The sequence below is a fragment of the Pristis pectinata genome, chromosome 3, assembly GCF_009764475.1.
Source record: "Pristis pectinata isolate sPriPec2 chromosome 3, sPriPec2.1.pri, whole genome shotgun sequence".
NCBI classification, from domain to species: Eukaryota; Metazoa; Chordata; class Chondrichthyes; order Rhinopristiformes; family Pristidae; genus Pristis; species Pristis pectinata.
This window is the reverse complement of record NC_067407.1, coordinates 59402079-59423736: the sequence shown is the minus strand read 5'-3', so window position 1 is coordinate 59423736 and position 21658 is coordinate 59402079. Positions and strand designations below refer to the sequence as shown.

Below are 21658 nucleotides of genomic sequence, written 5' to 3'. Positions count from 1 at the left end.
CTAGTATAAGAGGGCATAAAATTAAAAGTTAGAGATGAGCCATTTGAGTGATCCACAGAAGCTGGTGAAAATCTGTTATCCTCAAAGCCTGAATCTCCTCAAGAACTCCATTTTTCCCAAAATTGGAAAATAGATTTTTTGCAGGCTAAGACTACTAAAAGAATATACACAAAATTCTGACAGCCTGACAGTGTGGATGGGGGTGGATGTTTCCCTTGGCTGAGACATCAGGAACCAAGGTCATAGTCTCAAGGGGTATGACATTTCATGCTGAGTTGAGGAGAAAGGTCTTCACTCAGATGGTGGTGAACCTGTGGAATTCTTTACTTCAGGAGGCTGTGAAGGCCAAGTCAATGAATATATTGAAGAGAGAGGTAGGTACATTTCTAGACACAAGAGGCATCAAAGAGTCACAGAGTCATAGAGGAATACAGCATGGAAGCAGACCCTGTGACCCAGCTCGTCCACGCCAACCAAGATCCCCATCTAGGCTAGTCCCATTTGCTTGCATTTGGCCAATATCCCTCTGAACCTCTCTTATCCAAGTAAGGGGAGAGAGCGGGAATATGGTTTTGAGATAGGGAATTAGCCAGGATAGAAGGCTTGGACGGCTGAAAAGCCTACCCCTGCTGCTATTTTCCTCTGTTTCTATGAAGGGGAGGTGGAATGCGTTGTGGTGCAGAATAGCCATGGTATAGTTGAATGACAGAACAGGCCTGAGAATCAGATTGACCCATCCCATTCCTGTGTTCTTGGATAAAACTCTGCAGTATTCCATAAATTCATGTAGCCGATGAGCCCCTGCCTCCATGTAAATGGGACAGCCTCTGATACAGGCATCATCAATGAATCATTGACCCAAAGGTGAAAAATAATGCATCACATAATTGCTCTCAATTAAATCTAAATGAGCAAACCACTTTGATCATTTAAGATGATGGAGAAGGAATATCAAAGTTTATTACCACACTCTTACTGAGTCAAGTTTCACAGTCTGTCACTCTCAACTAAATTATTGGTATGTCTTTGTAGGAACGGAACTTTCTTGTCCATTGCACAATTCTGTCAATATTCACTCAGTGTTATCAGCACTCAGATAACCAACCTAATGTGCTTGAAACCAGAAATAACTTAAGTATAAGGGCTTATGCCTATCATTCGTCAACTTGGGTTGCTGTGTTTGCAGAGTGGTGTGAAGACGTACACTCATCAGGAAGGTTGTAACTCTTAGGGAATTTAAGGATCCCTGGATGATTGGTATGGGTATGAATTGATCTCCAACTTCTTGATTATGTACTTCTGTACAGCATTTCCATCAGAGAGCTTTAAATACAAAGCAACCTTCTACTTGTAGCTTATTAGTCAGGTGAGCAGTTGGTGGGGGGAAATGAGTGATTTAGCTAGATGTTCCTTTCAGACCATAGTTATCAACATTTGCAATGTTTTTTCATTGAACCACTTTTCAATATAAGAAAGAAATTTAAGGAATAGATTGCAAATTTTATCTTCTCTACATGAGGAAATCCATTAAACATCGCACAAAAAATCTTTGATAATTACCTTGAATTCCCTATTTACCATTGCCTAGCAATTTAACCATGTCTGTTGGAATCCCTGTAGAATTGAAAGCCAGTGCATTGGTATTGATCATACCTTCATTTCCCTGTGGTCCTGAAATGAGCATTGACATCACTCTGCAGAGAGTGCTGTTTTCTATTTCTCACACTTCCAGTGCAGACCCCTCCCAATTCACTTCTAATTGCAGTTGTATTTGTTTTCCCTTGCAAAGCTGTCAACCCCCATATCAAGCTCATCTTTCCTTTATGTTGACATTGCCAGCTCCATGCTCCACTACATAGTGTCTTCTGTTGTAAAGGTTTCCATCTCCATCCTGAATTAAAGTGACATTCTTCTCCTTTAACCAGCAACTCTATTCTCATCTCTCTTATTTATAGGTAGATTCATACTCTTCTGAGACCTTTTCAGCTTCAATCTTATTGCACATTGTAGAGTCAATTCAATTGTAGATTTGTAAATTCCTAATGCCACATGAGAAGTAAAGATAACCTGTTACTCATAAGCTGCAAAATCTTTGATCTCAACTATATCTCATGGACCTTCAACATGTGTTCTGTTTTTATCATATGATTAAAACTAAAACGAGAAAAAAAACAAATTGCAAAAAGTGGTCAGGAGGGCATTCTTTAACAGTTTGGCTTCAGTGCAACTGAAGGTAGCATGAATGGTATTTGGTTTATTGTATGGTGTAGATTTGGAATATTTAAGCCATAAACATACCATTCCATTAGTCTTAAGGAAAACAAATATAACATTATGACATAAAATAATGTGGAATGCAGAGGTACAGAATAGAGCAGAAAACACTGGGAATATTCAGCAGGACAGGTGGAATCTGAAGAGAGAGAAACACAGTGAACAAGTGGGATTGTGCTCGATTTAACCTGTGCCCAAGCTCACCCATAATGTCACCAGTCTTAAAGGGCTATGATGCTCCCATCAACCCCAATGCCGAGATTGACAACATGATCCACAATTAGTGACCGTCTCTGGACATCACATTCTAAAGATCCCTCCTCAATGTTGCCAATAAACTTTGGTCAGACACTATTGCCAGAGATTCAACATAAAATTAACTTGTTTTCTCTTTTTTCCAGTTCTGACAAAGAATCGTTAGCCTGAAACATTAATTGAATGTGCTCCCCAGATTCCCCATTGTCCTGTGCATATCTGTAAGGCTGGACTTGATCAGTCAGGATCTTGCATAATTTAACTGGGCCACACAATTGGGTCAGAACAAGCTTGACCCACAAAATGCTGAGAAAGCCCTTAACAGACAGCAAAGCCACGGCCCCCAGCTTTGCCATCCATCAAAGCTGTCAAACTTTTGAATTGTCCCGACACATGAAAAAATATTAAAATTGAATAAACAATTCAAAAAATCTTAAAAATAAAAAACTAAAATGCTCAATTACCTTTAAATATTAAAAGAAATGCATAAATAACTAAAAGCAATGCAACGTACCTTTATGCCTACCCTTGTCTAATGGTAGTAATATCTCCATTGAAACACAAGAACTCAAACCTGCAGCAGATTCCCCACCATATGTGCTGTGGAATCTCATTCAATGTATGCCTCAGAGTCCAGCAGTGGAGCAACTGTCAGCCAATAAACCTGTTCAGCAAGTTTAGGACTTCTGCAATTAGATATGCATGGGCCACACTGCTGAGCTTCATTGCACATACAGTGGTATCAGCAAGATTCAGCCCACTAACTCAATCTCCACAGATTCCATTTGACTGTTGGATAATTTCAGCATTTTCTGTAACATGCTAAGATATATGCACAGAGTAATTCCACCAAATATGCCAATGCTTCAATCACTAAATTGGACAATGGCAGAAGGACACAAGATAATAGGAGCAGGATTCGGCCATCATGCCCCTCAAGCCTGCCCCACCATTTAATCTGATCATGGCTGATCAGCCCCAGGTCTCAACTCGTCTGTAGCAGTTCCACACAGCCCTCAATTCTCCAATCTTTCAAACATGTATCTACCTCCTTTTTAAATACTCCGTGATGCACTGTCCACAACCCTACAGGGTAGGGAATTCCGAAGACCCACCATGCTCTATGAGAAGACATTCCTACACACCTCAGTTTTAAATGACTCTTCCATACCCTCACCCCTTTCTATCTTGTAACCAAATCACCTCATTTTAAACTTTCCCATTCATGGAAACATCTCAACCTCTACCCTGCTATGCCCCTTTTAGCATCTTATGTTTCAATAAGACCATCCCTCATTATCCTCAACTCCAAAGAATACAGATCTAACTTCTTCAACACTTGTTACAGGAGAATCCTCTCATCTCAAGAATTAGCCTAGTGAATCTCTTCTGGAGCACCTCCAATGTATGGAATTAGGTCTGATCTCCCCGACTTACAATGCATTGCTACTCCTTGGTCATATTGTGTATAGAAAGTACATCTCCCAAGTATGGTGTTGCTTCCTGTGCATATCTACTGATCAAGGGCCCACTGTACAAGTGATATGCTGAGCATTGCATTATTTGGAGATGGTCTGTCCAATCCATGATGGATTTGTTTTATTTACTATTATGATGTGCTTTTCTGTTGGCAGAGAGTTTGGTCGATGGAAGGTGAATAATTTAGCAGTGGAAAGAAGAGACTTTTTGGGCTCAGATTTGCCTCTAGCTCCAGAGTTTATCAGAAATATCCGTTTGTTGGGACGGAGACCAAGTCCACAACAGATAATCGATAACTTGATCAAGAAGTATGGCACACATTTCTTACTATCTGGAACACTTGGAGGTAAAGTGCACCAACATTCATTTCAAAACATTCCCACTGTTACTGTTGCCACTGTGAATAAACACGAGTGTGTCGTAATGAGGACAATGCTACTTTATAACGTATGCTTTTTGGGTTGGGTTCATATTATTAATATTATAGTTATCCTTTTGTACATCATATTTTTGGACATTGGATTACTCTCCACTCCCTGCACTTATCAGGGCCAGATGAAGAGTAAGGATCTGACTGCACTCTAGACATCAGTAGCAAGACCGAGACATTCATTCTCAGCTAGTTTAGTCCAGAACTCCAGCACCGACTGCTTTTGACAGGAATCAGTGTTGTCAAGGATTTTAACAGTTTCAAATGTACCTGCAAGTCAGACTATTAAAAATAAACCATTCTTTAAAAAATTAACTAAGATCCCACACAATTCTAAGAAATAATTAGAAACATTAAGACCATAATATATAGGAGCAGAATCAGAATTTGGCCATTTAGCCCATTGAGTTTGCTCTGCCATTCAATCATGGCTGTTTTTTTTCCCTCAAACCCTTCTCCCCATAACCCTTCATCCCCTTACCATCAAGAACCTGTCAATCTCTCCCCAAAATACACCCAATGACTTGGTCTCCACAGTCCTCTGAGGCAATGAATTCCACAGAATCACCACCCTCTGGCTGAAGAAATTCCTCCTCATCTCAGTTTTAAATGGATGTCCCTTTATTCTGAGGCTGTGCCCTCAGATCCTAGACTCTCCTACTAATGGAAGCATCCTCCCTGTCCACTGTTTTAATTGAGGTTTTTCAGTAACTGAAGCTTTTTAGCTTTTCCAGTGGGTTTCAGCTTTAAGGTTAAACAATTACCTCAAATGCCAGTTTTTCCAAACTCTCTCCTTTAATAAAAGCTGCTTTAGCCTCCAAGAGTACATAGAATTTCTGTTACGATGTCGAGTGTGGAGCGTCCTGTTTCCAGGAAACTTTGGATGGAACTAATTAATTTCTTGTGGCAAAGTTCAAGCAGACTGGAAATATTGTAGCTTCAAAAAGCTAAATCATTAAATCAAAGACATCATTAAACTGGAAAGAATGCAGAGAAGATTTACAACGACTCAAGATCTTTAGTTCTAGGGAGAGGTTGCTTGGGCTCCGACTTTATTCCTTGGAACTTAGTTTCTAGGAGATTGAGGAGTGATCTTAGAGAGGTGTACAAGATTATGAGGGGTATAGACTGAGTGAACGCACAGTCTTTTCCTCAGGGAAGTGGAACTAAAAATGAGAGGGCATGGTTTTAAGGCGAGGGCTGAAAGATTTAAGAGACCAGAGGGGCAACTTCACCCAGAGGGTGGTGCGTACATTGAATGAGTTTCCAGAGGAAGTGGTTGAGGCAGTTACAATAACAACATTTAAAAGACATTTGGATAGGAGAAGTTCAGAGGGATGTGGGCCAAATGCAGGCAGATGGGACTAGCTTGGTGTGCACCATGCTCAGCATGGACAAGTTTGGGCTGAAAGGCCTGTTTCTATGCTATATTACTCAGTGACTCTATATCAACATGAGTTTGCATCACAGAAATCCTAGTCATGCAACATGGAAACAGGCACTTTGGCCCATCAAGTCCATGTTGATCATCAAGCACCCATTGAAACCAATCCTCCACTGATCCCATTTTATTCCCATCAATTATACCATTTACCTGCACATTACTGGCAACTTAGTGGAAAATCACCTTACTCACATGGCCATGATGTAGGAGAAAACATTGGGAAACCCAACTGGTCACAGGGAGAAAGTGCAACTGCTCACAGATAGCACCCGAGGTCAGGATTGAACCCAGGTCACTAGAGCTGTGAAACAACTATTTGCTGCACCACTGTGCAGCCAGTGGACATCTTCAAACCATCAGTGTGATGGTCCTCTGTCTACTATGATATGGCAACCAGCCAATAATCATGCTGTTGTAATTGCAGATAGTAATACTTGTGCTTAGAGGACTACGTCACTGAACATTTTAATTCTACAAAAGTGGCGAATTTTCATCAACTGAGAGGTAAAAAATGTTAAAGGTTTCAAACAGGACCAGAAACTGCCCACTTCTGATGTAATAGTAGTTGAGAAAAAGGTTGGCTAGGTCACCAATTTGCCCTCAAGAGGCAGGCCAATCATTGGAAGTTTTTATTAGGGCTGCATTTCACTGTCCTCTATGAGTAGAAGGTAAAGAAAGGTGAGAAGGACTGAATTCTCCAGCTATGTGCTGTCCTTATAGCATTTATTTTATTAAAATAGGCTGGAATGATCAGAAGTTCCTCCTGGGCCAACATACTGACTGAGTGAAACAGTGCACCAATCTCAATCTGATCCATCACTGACACCTCCTGATCTTCACTCCCTCCCAAGTGAACTCAGCCCAATGAAAATTAAGCAGCAGCCCCACAATGTCATCAAGGGGTGCTGCATGTGCCAGGAAGGGGAAGGAACAGATGGTGCTAGCGATACAGCAGGGAAGGAAGCTGTGATTGAAGAATTCTACCCGACAGTGCTACTACTGAAGAAAATAAAACTGGAAATATTGATATCAAATTGGGAGGTGCTAAAAGTCTGCACAGATTTATCAGCATTTGAAAAGGGGAAAAAATGTGGATTGGATGTTTGACTGGATGAAGAATATTTCCAATATTTTGTTATTATTTCTGAAACTTGGTAACTTTAACTCTTCTCATTTTCTGTTCTCTCCAAGGCTTTGGCTATGGTTTTTGGTGTTAAATCTCAGCAGTAACAGAAAGCAAATGTGCTTCCTGTGGTTCCAAACAGTCAAACCAGCCATGGGACCTGAATGTTTGATTTTGGGTTGAACAGAAGTTAGATGCTCCAACATTTTGAGAATATTTGTGCTCATGAGAGATTGGAAGAGACAGATGGAGGGAGAGGTGTAGAGAGAGAGAGAGAGAGAGAGAGAGGGGACGCGAGAGAGAGAGAGAGAGAGAGAGAGACCGAGGGAGAGAGAGAGAGAGAGAGAGAGGGAGAGAGAGAGAGGGAGAGAGAGAGAGGGAGAGAGAGAGAGGGAGAGAGAGAGAGGGAGAGAGAGAGAGGGAGAGAGAGAGAGGGAGAGAGAGAGAGGGAGAGAGAGAGAGGGAGAGAGAGAGAGGGAGAGAGAGAGAGAGAGAGAGAAAGGGAGGCAAAGAGGGGTAGAGACAGAGAGGAGTAGGAGAGGGAGGGGGGTAGAGAGGATGAGATAAAAAGAGAAAACCCTCCCCAATTTTCTTTGATGGAATTATTTTCCTCTTCTGCTTTGGAACAATTTTAATTTAAATTACAGAGATAAAACAACAGTGCCCTCTACCCTTGTGTCTATAAACTCAACCAACTGTCAAGTCACACTAGCAAAGTTATCCGCTGACTGCTTATTACTTTCTTAATACGCAGGGGAAGAATCACTGACCATCTTTGTGGACAAACAAAAGTTGAATAAGAACACTGATCTCAATAACAATTCTGCTATCAGTTTGGACACCCTTCACCAGTTGGCTGCTTCCTACTTTATTGACCGAGAGACGACATTACGCAAACTCCATGAAATCCAGATTGCATCTTCAGCGATCAAGGTGAGCATTTCCAGTCTTTACGCGTGCAGTATTTTCCCCTCATCACCCTCCCTCTCCTTAGAGTTTAATCAACTGTCATCCTTTGGAAGTGGCTTTCTTTGGCTCTATGACCTACTGTCAACCTTTGACCCACACCACCAAGGCTAACATCACTGTTGCCAACTTCTGCATTAAACTGACTTTTATCCAACTACTTCTCCACACAGAAGAATACATGTTCTCCTCCATGGAAAATCAAAGTAATCTGCAGATGCTCAAGAATCTGAAACAAAAACACTCAGTAGATCAGGCAGCATCTGTGAAAAGAGAATAGATTAACATTTCAGGGCCTGGAGCCTTCTTCAGACCTGGGAAAGAGAAATTGGTTTATTATTGTAACACATACCAAGGTACAGTGAAAAACTTTGTCTATACAGATCATTTCATTACAACAGTGCAGCGAGGTAGTACAAGGGAAAATAACAACAATGCAGAATAAAGTCAGAGAAAGTGCAGTGCAGGCAGACAATAAAGTGCAAGACCATAACAGGGTAGATGTGAGGTCAAGAGTCCATCTTATCATTCTGTGGACCATTCAATAGTCTTATAACTGTGGGATAGAAGCTGTCCTTGATCCTGGTGGTGCATACTTTCAGGTTTTTGTTTCTTCTGCCTTAGTTGATCTAGGTAGTGGAGAAAGTAGAGGCTTTGGGGCAACGTGGAGGGCGGAACTCTTAATAGGTTGAGCCTGGATGATCCAAGTGTGGCAGTAAGGAGCAGTTAAAATCATATTAAGCTTTTCGGTGCCTGCATAATGTGTTGTTGGAGGTGAGGCCGCAGGCCAGACTATACAAAAAAACAAGAGAAAGCTGAACTAGAATGATGACAGGCAAAAATGACCAGTTCTATACAAACAAAGGCAGACTGAGTTATCTAAAGCTGTAGAATTCAATATTGAGTCCTGTAGTCTGCAGCACACCCAGGTGGAACATGAGGTGCTGTTCCTCAAGCTTGCATTTGGCCTCATTGTAACAGTGCAGGAGACCACAGACGGAAGGGTCAATTAGGAACAGGAGGGCGAATTCATGTGGGAGGCAACTGGAAGCTCCTCTCCTGCAGACTCCTCCATTCACTCCCAAGACCCTCCACAAGTTGCCAGTCAACAGACAAATGCTGGTGTTTCTTCTACTGTCACATATGCCCTACACTGTTCCTTATGAATGCTCCTGAAAGTACGTGTTACACCCAGCTCTCCCCTCACCTCTCCCCATACAATTTGTTAACTGGAAGGTGTTGGTTTTGCTTTTCTTGGAGTTAGTCCCAGAAGATTCACATGGAATTCAGTAAAGATGTTTTAGTGTTGAAAGAACTGAATATATAAACAAGGAACAGAAGTAGGTCACTTAACCTCTCAAACCAGCTCTATCATTGCTAGTTAATGGGTGATCACATTGTAAATTCAACTCTGCATCCCCACCTTTCTCTGCTAGCCTTTCCCCACATTAATTATCAAGAAACTGTTTCTTTACACCTCTACCTTAAAGTATATTCAAAATATCTGCTACCACTGGACCTTTGGGGAAAAGACTTCCAAAGACTCATGATCTGCTGAGAGAAGCTTTTTGTTTCCCTGCCCTCTCCATCACCCTTATTTTCAAAGTGACCCGATTTCTCAGTTCAAGAGCAAACATCTCCCATCTCAAGACCCCCAAGGATCTTATTTTTATGATTAAATATTATCTGAGTGATTGATTTTGTTTGAGAGAGACTAGTGGCTTCATTCTAATAGAATCCAAAAGGATTTAGCATGCAAGCTTGATCATTTTGAGAGAAGTAACACTAACTTAAACCTCTGAAAAATGCCTGTAATTTTCCCCAAGGCATTGGTCACAGTAAACTGGATGTTAGCTTATTTTCTACAGCCAGCCACAATGTACCATCTTGTAGCAAATTGCTGTACAATGCATCATGTATGAGGATAATATTGTGACAGTCCATTGCTCAAGAATCCACTTGTTAAGTAAACAGAGGTCCTGGTTCCAATCAATCTGCAGGTACAGGGCAGGGACGAGGTTAAAATTGGATGAACTCCCTTGCTGTCCTGTATCCAGGGAAGCTTGCTGACCACCACTTGCACTGTACAGCTGACCACTAAAAGCAGAGCAGTATATTAAAACGCGGGGTTGGTGGAATTTCGTGGAACTGGAGTCAATTAATCAGAAGACCTGTTCAGCAGAAAACAAAGCATCTCATCATTGGCTTGACAAAATGACTGGTGTTAAAGAGGTGTTCACTTCAGGGAGTTGGCATTTGTGCAGATATAGTTTTACAGTTGTTTAATTTTCCTTCTACCTGCCATTAGGCACCATTTCTTCCCTTGCATGCCTGACTTGGAGCCACAGTTATAAATCTACGTTAAGGTTGGTTAGCCCATCAAATACTCTTGTGAAAAGGGAATGTATCTCTATGTCACCACTAAATTTTGTGAAGAGGGCAGAGTGTTTTCATTTAGCCCACAGTATAATCTGGGTTATTGAAGTCACATGCTGAACCACCCATTGTGCATCAAATGACTGCAACAGCCAGACCTGGCTCAGATCCAATTAAGAAACATCCATGTTTTTTTTTGTGGGTCAAAACTGGGAGGCTTTATGGTCACAATCTGTTCTTTGTAATGTCTATGAATGATTTGGATGAAATTGCAGGTGGTCTGATTAACAAGTTTGCAAATGACAAAAATTTAGTGGGGTTGTGGACAGCAATGTAGGTTGACAAAGGATACAGCAGGATATAGAACAGTTGGAAATTTGGCTGGAGAAATGGCAAATGGAGTTTAATCCAGACAATGTGAGGTGATGCATTTTTTGGAGGTCAAATGCAAGAGGAATGTATACAGTAAATGGCAGGACCCTTAGGAGAATTGATGTATGGAGAGATCTTGGGGTGCAAGTCCATAACTCCCTGAAAGGGCAACACAAGTAGATAGCCTTCATTGGTCAGGGCATTGAGTATGAAATGTGGGAGGTAAGATTGCAGCTATATAAAACTTTGTTTTGGCCACACTTGGAGTAATGTCTATAGTTCTGGTCGCAACACTATAGGAATGATGAAGAGGCTTTGGAAAGGGTGCAGAAGAGGTTCACCAGAATGTTGCCTGGATTGGAGTATATTAGCTACAAGGAGAGAGTGGACAAACCTGGATTGTTTTCACTGGAGCATCAGAGGCTGAGGGAGACCTGAAAGTATACAAAATTATGAGAGGCATAAATAGGGTAGATTGTCAGAATCTTTTTCCCACTGTGGGAATGTGAAATACTGGAGGGTATAGGTTTAAGGTAAAAGTTTAAAGGAGATGTGCAAGGCAAGTACTTCTTCACACTATAGTGGAAGGTGCCTGGAACATGCTGCCAAAGAAAGTGGTGGAAGCAGATATGACTGCAATGTTTTAGAGACATTTAGACAGACACATGAACAGGCAGGGAACAGAGGGATACAGACCATTTACGGGCAGATGGGATTAGTTAGATTGGCATTATGGTTGGTGTAGTCATGGTGGGCTGAAGGGCCTGTGCTGTACTGTTCTATTCTTAGATCAGAGATTAGATGTTTATTTCAGATAGTACTTTCACTCTGCACTTTCCTCCAAGCTGATGGACTGGTGTCCAGTAAGGGTTTGAATGTACCTATACTGAAGCAGCTGGGAGACCAAGCAGTAGGCTATAAGGTTTTGTTGATCTGTGGCTGGGAAGGTCTGGGTTGTCATTTTTTTTTAAATTTCAAAAATAAACTATTCAGAATAAAAATATATACAAAAGAATAAACAGTGCAAAATTTTATATTCATACTCAATGCATTCAGTACTGTTTAAAAAATTAAGAACCAGTGCCACTTATGTAGCCCCTGGGGTGATGCACCATTTCAATGTCTGAGGGGCTTCCCAACCAGACTCAGCCCGTGTGCAGTAGCGGAAGGAGCCGAGACTGCAGTCCTTCCCCACAGATCCCTTGCATTGGCTGCACCAAGCTTCAGTGCATCCCCTCAGCATGTACTCCTGCAGCCTAGATTGTGCAAGTCTGCAGCATTCCCTTAGATATCTCACTGTGCTGGAAGACCAACAAGTTTCTGGCAGACCAAAGAGCATCTTTCACTGAGTTGATCTTCCAGCAGCACTTGATGTCTATCTCAGTGTGTACCCCAGGAACAGCCTGTAGATCAGAGAGTTATACAGCTGCTTCCCCCCCCACCAAACAGAATAAACTTTATTCATAATGAAAGCAAACTATATACAATTACAAAACAGTGCAAGCCTTTACATTCTTGTACAGATCATTCATTAGTGTTACCTTTTTATATAGAAAACAGCACTGATGCCACTCATGTGGCTCCCTGGAAGCTACCCAGTCCCATATTTACAATATTTAAGGGCTTTCTCCCTGTACCCACCCCTCCCTCTCCAGTGGCAGAAGAACCCTAAACTGTAGTCCTTCCCCACCAAGCCTTTGTGTTGGCTGTGCCCAGCTTCAGTGCATCCCTCAGCACATACTCCTGCAGCCTGGAAATGTGCCAGCTGGCAGCATTCCCCTATGGACATCTCGCAGTGCTGGAAGACCAGCAAGTTTTGGGCAGACCAAGGAGCATCTTTCACCGAGTTGATGACCTTCCAGCAGCAGTTGATGTCCGTCTGTGTGTCCCCAGGAACAGCCCATAGATCAGAGAATCCTCTTACGCTGCTTCAGGGGATGAACTGTGACAGGGACCCTTGCATCTTTCACCACACCCTCCTCGCAAACCTACAGCCCACAAAGAGGTGGGCGACCGTCTCGTCTCCAGTGCAGTCCTCCTGGGGGCAGCACGCACTGGGAGAGAGGTTCCAACCATACAGGAAGGATCTGACTAGGAGGTCCCCTCTCACTGCCAGTCAAGCGAGGTCTTAGTGCTTGTTGGTGAGTTCTGGCAATGAGACATTCTGCCAGATGGTCTGGACAGTATGCTCAGAGAACCACCACACAGTATCCAGAGTCCTTCTCCTGCAGGATATTCTGTGCTGACCACTGCCTGATGGACTTGTGGTCAAAGGTATTGGTCTGGAAGAACTTTTCCACGAAGGACAGGTAGCGTGGTAGCATCCAGCTGACTGGGATGCCGTGTGGCCATTGGGCCAGGCCTATCCTTTGCAACAGCAGGGACAGGTAGAACCTTGGTACATAGTGACACTTGGTGCCCACATACTTGGGTTCCATGCACAGCCTGACGCAGCCAGCGACGAAGGTGGTCGTCAGGAGGAGGGCGACATTGGGGGACACCTTTACCCCCATTGTCTAGGGACTTGTGCATGGTGGCCTGTTGGACTTGGCATTCATGGGGATGGCCTTGCTGTATTGCAGTGAATATTCTATGTTGGCTGGTGCCAGTAGCCAGTGAATTTGTGTACATTTCAGGGTTACGATGACAGGACACATTGTGTGGATGTCCAGTTAATTTCTACAATCAAGTATTCTCTGCTAAGCTTGGTATTGTTTTTGTTTGATCCTTTGGCTAGATGGCAGGAACAACTTGCAACTTGATACAAGTTCCCCAGGGATCGATGCTAGGCCCATTGCTATTTGTCATTTATATCAATGATTTGGATGAAAGTGTACAAGGCATTGTAAGTTTGCAGGTGACACTAAAATAGGTTGTGTCATTGACAGTGAAGATGGTTATCAGGAATTACAGAAGGAACTCAATCAATTGGGTAAGTGGGCCAAGGAATGGCACACAGTTTAATTCAGTTAGATTTACAAGGACGATGCTGGGACTTGAGGGACTGAGTCATGGAGAGAGGTTGAGCAGACTGGGACTCTTAATTAGAGTGTAGGAGAATGCAGAGTGATATTATAGGGGTGTATAAAATCATGAGGGGCATAGATAGGGTGAATGCACAGTCTTTTTCCCCAGGGTTGAGGACTTGAGAACTAAGGACATGGGTTTAGGGTGATGGGTGAGACTTAATAGGAACCTGAGGGGCAACTTTTTCACCCAGACAGTGGTCAGTAAATGCAATGAGCTGCCAGAGGAAATGGTTGAGGCAGTCATTAAACGTTTAAAAGGCACTTGGATAGGAAAGATTTAGAGGGATATGGGCAAAATGCTGGCAAATGGGACAAGCTTGGACAGGTGTCTTGGTCAGCATGGACCAGTTGGGCCAAAGGGCCTGTTTCCCTGCTATACGACTATTACAGGTGATGCTGTCTGCCTGTAGGAGACTATACCCAGCCCTCGGGGACTGGGTGAGACCTGCTCCATGGGTCTTTGTGAACAGCAGTGTACGTGCATCCCCCAAAGGGTTGTCTCTGGCTAATGCTGTATCTTACAATAAGCCATGCTGGCATTGGCAGCAGGAAACCATTTAACCTTCTTCCTTGTGATAGCTGCCATGAGCAGCAGTTGTAACCAGACAATATCCAGGGTAGGTACAGAAGACAAAACAGACTGCAGATGATGGAATGTGGATCACCTACCAGTCTCTTTCCCTCCCCCAACCACCTTGTCTACTGCTATATACTGGCTCTTCCCTCAGTCCTGATGCAGGGTCTTCACCCTTTTGCCTCCACAGATGCTCTTAACCCAGAGTTCTCCCAGCATTCTGTCTGTTGTTTCAGGGTAGGTAACCAGGCTAAATCTTCACCTCTCTAACCTAGAAAGGTTGATGTCAAATGCAACAACTAGGCTAAGATGCTAAGATCAGTTTAACCAGCACATACCAGGGATGGATTGTGAAGACTTCTTGGCATTATGCTCTGTGCAGCACACTGAACAGTGCCAAGAACCTAGAGTTGTTTTTATAGCCTATGCTGGAGAAATGGTTTGCTGAATGGCACCATTGCTGCTGATCTGAGAGTGATTTGTTTCAGTTAGATGTGGAGGATATTCTGCTTCCAGCTTTGTCAAAACCCATTAGTCCTGTGACTTATAAAATGCTCCTGCAGTGCTTAACTTTTTGCATAAATCTAAGGCTCTCCAGATCAATTAAACAATTGCAAATTTTGGCATTGTTCATTGACTCATTGCTGGCACAAAAGGATGCCATTTAACACATGCAGGCTGAAAAATAACTACTTGGACTAATCCCAATTCCCACCTGCTACTGTAGCCTTGTAGATTATGAAACAACAAATGCAGTTTTTAAATATGATATGTTTCTACCTCCACCAGCATTTTGGGCAGAAAGTGCCTGAACCTCATTACAATGGTCGAAAACAAAATCTCAACTCCCCTCTCATTGTTTTATCTATTTCTTGAAATCGGGTTATCTCTGCTGTGAGAAGTTGGCCCTTCTTGAATCACCCAATTCATGCTTCATATGCCTCTTAAATCCCTCCTCAGCCCCCTTTGCTCCAAAGGGAAAGCCCTCAGCAAGGTCAAACACACTTTATGATTAAAGTGTGTTTGAAAATCTGAAACAAGATTAGAAGATGACAAATACTCATCAGGACAGGCAGCATCAACCGAGAAGATAACATCCTGCATTTCAGACTAATAATCCTCCTGATTTTTTTTTCCACCACTAAGTTTCTCCAGCCCTGGTGATAAGCTTGCAAATCCCCCCTGCACTTTCTGCTGACAACATTGTTCACTGTGGGCAGCAGTGGCACAACCAGCAGAGCTGCTGCCTCAGAGCTCCACTGTGCCAGGGGCCATAACTGAATCCTGACTTTCGATGCTCTGTATGGTCTATGCACATTGCCCCCCTTTGACCTTGTAGGTTTTCTTCAAGTTCCTCCCATGTCCCAAAGGTGTGCAGATTGGCAGGTTAATTGGCCATGGCAAATCACCCCTGCTGTGTAGTGGACTGATAGAATCTAGAGAGAAGCATGGGGGTCAGGGTGGAGGGAAGTTGAAGGAATGTTAGGAAAATAAATGTGATTACTGTAGGGTTAGTGTAAAGTGGCTACTTGGTCAGTGCAGAGTTAATGGGCTGATGGGCCTGTTTATGGTGCTGTATGACTATCACATTCTCCAAGAACATAAGAAATAGGAGCAGGAGGAGGCCTGGCTGTGGACTCAGATCCACCTACCTGCCTTTTCCCCCACAACCCTTAATTCCCCTACTATGCAAAAATCTGTCTGTCTTAAATATATTTAATAAGGTAGCCTCTATTGCTTCCCTGAGCAGAGAATTCCACAGATTCACTACTCTCTGCGAAAAGCAGTTTCTCCTCATCTCCATCCCAAATCTTGAGGATTTATCCCCTAGTTCTAGTCTCACCTACCAGTGGAAACAACCTTCCTGTCTCCATCTTGTCTATCCCTGACATAATTTTATATGTTTCCATGAGATCTCCTCATTCTTCTGAATTCTATTGAGTATAGTCCCCAGTGATTCAATGTCTCCTCATAGGCTAACCCCCTCATCTCCAGAATCAACTGCGTGAACCTCTTCTGCATCACCTCCAAAGCCAGTATATCCTTCAAGTAAGGAGGCCAGAACTGCATGCAGTACTCCAGGTGCAGCCTCACCAGTACCCTCTACAGTTGCAGCATAACCTCTGCTCTTAAATTTAATCCCTGTAGCAATGAAGGCCAGCATTCCATTTGCCTTCTTGATATAACCTGTTGCAGCTGCAAACCAACCTTTTGCGATTCATGCACAAGCACTCCCAAGTCCCTCTGCACAACAGCATGCTGCAATCTTCCACCATTTAAATAAGAATCTGATCCTCTTTCCTTTCAAAGTGGATGATCTCACGTTTACCAACATTGTATTCCATCTGCCAGATCCTTGCCCACTCACTTAACCCATCTATATCTCTCTGCAGACTCTCCACATCCTCTGTGGAATTTGCTTTTCCACTCAATTTATTCTCATCAGCAAACTTAGATACAGGTACACTACACTCAGTCCCGTCTTCCAAATTATTGGTGTATTGTACATCATGAACAGTTGCAGGCCCGGCACTGACCTCTGGGGCACCCCACTGATGGCCAACCAGAGAAACACCCATTTATCCCAACTCTGCCTTCTATTGGTTAACCAATCCTCTATCCATGCTAATACATTAGCCCCAACTCCAGGCATCCTTATGGATTAGTCTTTCATGCATCACTTTGTTGAACACTTTCTGGAAGTCAAAGTACACCTCTATCCACTGTGCTAATTACATCCTCAAAGAACTCCAATAAGTTTGTCAAACAGGACCTGCCCTTCCTGAATCCAGGCTGTGTCTGCCTGATGGAACCATTTCTATCCAGATCTCTGGCTATTTCTTCCTTAATGATAGCTTCAAGCATTTTCCCCAACTACAGACATTAAGCTAATTGGCTATAGTTACCTGCCTTTAGCCCACATCTTTTTTTAAAAAAAAAGACAGGAGTGTGACACTTGCTGTCTTCCAATCCACAGGGACCTGCACAGAATCCAGAGAAGTTTGGTAAATTATCACAAATATCTCTAGTATAACCATTTCTTTAGTACCCTGGGATGCATTCCACCAGGACCAGGGCACTTAGCTAGTTTTAGGCCCACTAGTTTGCTCAGCTCTACCTCTTTAGTGATTAGTATCAAGGTCCTCACCTCCCATCACATCTTTGGCACATTGGACGTGTCTTCCAGGATGAAGGACGACAACATAGTCACTCAAAGCCTCAGCCATTTCCGCATTACCCGATATTAATTCCCCCTTCTCGTCTTCCAAGGGACCTACGTTCACTTTAGCCACCCTTTTCCACTTCAGATAATTATCAAAACTTGTCTGTTTATATTTTCTGCTAGTTTACTTCCATAATCTATCGTCCCTTTCCTTATTGCTTGCTTAGTAGTTCTCTGTTGCTTTTTAAAGTTTTCCCAATCTTCCTGTTTCCTACTACTCTTGGCAACCTTGTATGCATGAGCTTTTAGCTTGATGCCTTCTTTTATTTCCTTAGTTATCCAAGGCTGGCTCTCCCCATCCTTACTGGCCTTGCTTTTAACTGGAATATACTTCTGTTGAGTATTGTGAAAAATCTCTTTGGAAGACTTCCACTGTCCTACCATATAGCTTGTTTCCAGTCTACCCTAGCCAACTTCTCCTTCATCCTGTTGTAGTCTCCCTTGTTTAGGCATAGCACACTGGTTTTAGATTAAACTACTGCACCCTCTATTTGTTGAGAAATTCAATCATAATATGATCACTCTTTCCAAGAGGATCCTTAACTACAAGATCATTGATTTTACCCGTCTCATTGCACAGGACCAGATCCAAGATAGCATTTTCCCTTGTAGGTTCACTAACATGCTGTTTAAGAAAGCCATCACAGATGCATTCTATAAAATCCTCCTCAACACTGCCTCGACCAACTTGATTCACCAATCTATGTGGAAGTTAAAGTCCCCCATGACAACTGCTGTTCCATTCTTATATGCACCAAATATTTCTTGGTTTACTGCTTGTGCCACTATAATGTTATTATTCAGTGGCCTATAGACAACTCCCACCAGTGACTTTTTCCCCCCCTTTTACTGTTCCTAATCTCTAGCCAGATGGACTCAACATTCTGCTCCCTAGATCTTATATCATCTCTCACTATCACCCTGATCTCATTCTTAATTAAGAGCACTACCCCACCTCCCTTGCCTTCCTGCCTATCCTTCCATATTACCTGATACCCTTGGATATTTAATTCCTACTCATCTCCACCCTGCAACCACCTTTCTGTAATGGCCACCAAATCATACCCCTTTGTACTGATTTGTGCCACAAGTTCACTGACCTTGTTTCAAATACTACAGGCATTCAGGTAAAGTGCCCATACACACATTGTCCTTTTAGAATCCAGTAACCTTTGTGTCCTTTGCATTTGACTTTTCTGTACTCCACTATTACTTCTCTTTTCTAACTTTTGCTTTGCTTCACTGTCTTTCTGCATGGATTCCCATCCCCCTGCCATATTAGTTTGAACCCTCCCCAACAGCACCATCAAACAATTCCCTTAGGATATTGATCCCAGTCCTGCCCAGGTGTAGACCATCCAGTTTGTACTGGTCCCACCTCCCCAGAACCAGTTCTAGTGCCCCAGGAATCTGAAACCTTCCCTCCTGCACCACTGCTCGAGCCACATATTCATCTTAACTATGCTGCTCTTCCTACTGTGACAAGCACGTGGCACAAGTAGTAATCCTGAGATTACCACCTTTTGAGGTCCTACTTTTTAATCTCTATCCTAGCTCCCTAAATTCAGCTTGTAGGATCTCATCTCATTTTTTCCTATATTGTTGGTACCTACATGCACCACGACAATTGGCTGTTCACCCTCCCCTTCCAGAAAGCCCTACAGCCACTCCAAGACATCCCTGACCCTTGCACCTGGGAGGGAGCACTCCAACTGGGACTCTCATTTGCAGCTACAGAAGCTCCTGTCTATTCCCCTACCACTACAGCTCTGCCACATTTTTTCCTACCCTCCTGTGCAGCAGAGCCACACACAGTGTCATGATCCTGGCTACTGTTGCCTTCCCCTGATGAACCATCTCCCCCAAAAGTATCCAAAGCGGTATATCTATTTTGGAAGGAGATGGCCACAGGGGACTCCTGCACTACCTTCCCACTACTGCTCTGCCTTTTGGTCACCCATTCCTTATCCTTCCCTTGGCCTTTAAACTGCAGTGTGACCAACTCACTAAACATGCTATCCACAACATTCTCAGCATCGTGGATGCTCCAAAGTGAAACCATGTGCAGTTCCAGTGCATCATGCAGTTATCAGGGACACTGACAGCCTCCATGAGTCCCCACATTGTGTAGGAGGAGTATGACACAGGTCTGAGCTCACCTGCCATAACAGAAAAGCTTTGAGGGAAAATAGAGACCAAAAAAAAGACAAGAAACTACCCTCTCCTTACCTTAGTGTTGCTCACCCTCCTCACTGAAGCCTGGTTGGTATTCATTCTCAAGATGGCTGCTCCAGTATGGCCACTCTGCTTGACCCTAACTTTTTATTCACTGCTGATAATTAGCTAATCACCTATTAACTAACAATTAGCTGACTTACCTCTTAAATTCCTGCAAGTGAAACTCTCAAGCAAGGAGACTCATGTCTTTTCAAATCTCCTACTCCAAGTCACCATCACCTCTTGAGCCCCACTCTAACACTTTCACAACAGCTTCTCCAAAATAGCCACTCTGCTTGACCCTTTTTTAATTGGCTGCTGTTAACTAGCCAATGAGCCAATCAACTATTAACAACTTGCAAATGTTCCTCTTTTAGACTCCTGCAAGGCAAAACTCCCAAGTATAAGCACAGAGACTCACCTCTTTTTAAATCTGCTGCTTCAGATCTGGAATTCCCCTGTTCTTCTTCAAAATGGTAGCTTGGGATCTTGAGTGGGCAGACCTGCTCTTGAAGGTAACAAATCACAGTGGCCTTCAACCATGCCCCATGCCTTGAATTCATGCCCCACACAAATCCTGCTGAGGCATTCATCTTTTGCAGTCCTGCCAGCCCAATTGAGTGTGAGGTCTCCTATGGTACCTCTCCTTGCGAATGGAGTGTTCCACAAACAATAATTAGGCGTCAGGTGGCAGATCCTGGGGACAATTACGCAGACCACCCTGTCACCCATAGAAGCTTATGGTGTAGGAGGTAAAATATTGGCTGGCTAACTCGAAACAAAAAGATTAGGTCTTTTTCTGGTTAACAAAACATAATAAGTGATGTGCAGTTGAGATTGGTGATAGGGCCTCAACTTTTTACTATGTATATAATGACTTGGATGAAGGGAGAAAAGGTATGATTGCTAAATTTACTGATGACACAAAAATGGATAGGAAAATAACTTGTGCGTGTAACATAAGGAAGCCACAGTATGATGTAGATACGTTAATTGAGTGAGCAAAGATCAAGCAAATGAGGTATAATGTGGCAAAATGTGAAATTGTCCATTTTGGCAAGAGAAAAACTAGAATATTATCTAAATAGTGAGTGATTGCAGAGCTCTGAGACATAGTTTTGATTTGCAAAAGGCTTGTATGCAGGTACAGCAAGGAATTAGGAAAGATAATACTTTATTGCTAGGTGCATTAAACAAAGGTAGGAAGGTTATGCTTCAGTTATGTAAGGCGATAGTGAGATCACATTTGGTGTAATGTGTACAATTTTGATCTTCCTATTAAAGGAAGAATATTAATGCAGGAGAAACAGTTCAGATAAGATTTATTAGACTAATATTGGGATGTCATATGAAGAAAGGTTGAATGAAATAGTCTTATACCACAAGAATTTAGAAGAGTAAGGAGGTGATTTATAACATACCGAGAACTCTTGACAGAGTGGATGTGGAACTGACATTTCCTCTTGTGGGAGAACCTAGAAGTAGGGTATCATTGTTTAAAAATAAGGGGTCACCCGTTGAAGACAATGAGGCAAAATGCTTTCTTTCTTAAGGCTGTGAGTTCTTCCTCTAAGAGCAGTGTCTTTGAATATTTTTGTGGAAGAGGTGGTATCTAAGCAAGAGGGTGAAAGATTACTGTGGGTAGACAGGAATGTGCATTTGAGGTTACAATCAAGTCAGTCATGACCTTATTAAGTAGTGGAGTAGATTCTTGGAGCCCAGTGGCCTACTCATGCTCCTAATAGTCATAAGATTGATGTTTCAGCCTAATGATTCAACTAAAAGTTAGCTCTTCCAACAGGGTTTCCCTGAGCTAAGACAGATACCAGTACATTGAAGACTTCATCAGAGAGCCAGAGATACCACTCTAACCAAAACTTTCTTTTACAACCTGTG

At 42.8% G+C, this 21658-nt stretch overlaps 1 protein-coding gene across 9 annotated transcripts in view; it reads left to right on the top strand.

Moving 5' to 3' along the window:
• The window catches only part of LOC127567860 (BMP/retinoic acid-inducible neural-specific protein 3-like), a 181313-nt gene that overhangs the window by 96756 nt on the left and 62899 nt on the right, over positions 1-21658 (top strand). For all 9 annotated transcript variants that reach the window (XM_052011013.1, XM_052011010.1, XM_052011009.1 and 6 more), the window contains 2 exons: positions 4164-4354; positions 7760-7938. In XM_052011013.1, the coding sequence (XP_051866973.1) occupies positions 4164-4354; positions 7760-7938 (370 nt within the window). The remainder of the gene's footprint in view (positions 1-4163; positions 4355-7759; positions 7939-21658) is intronic.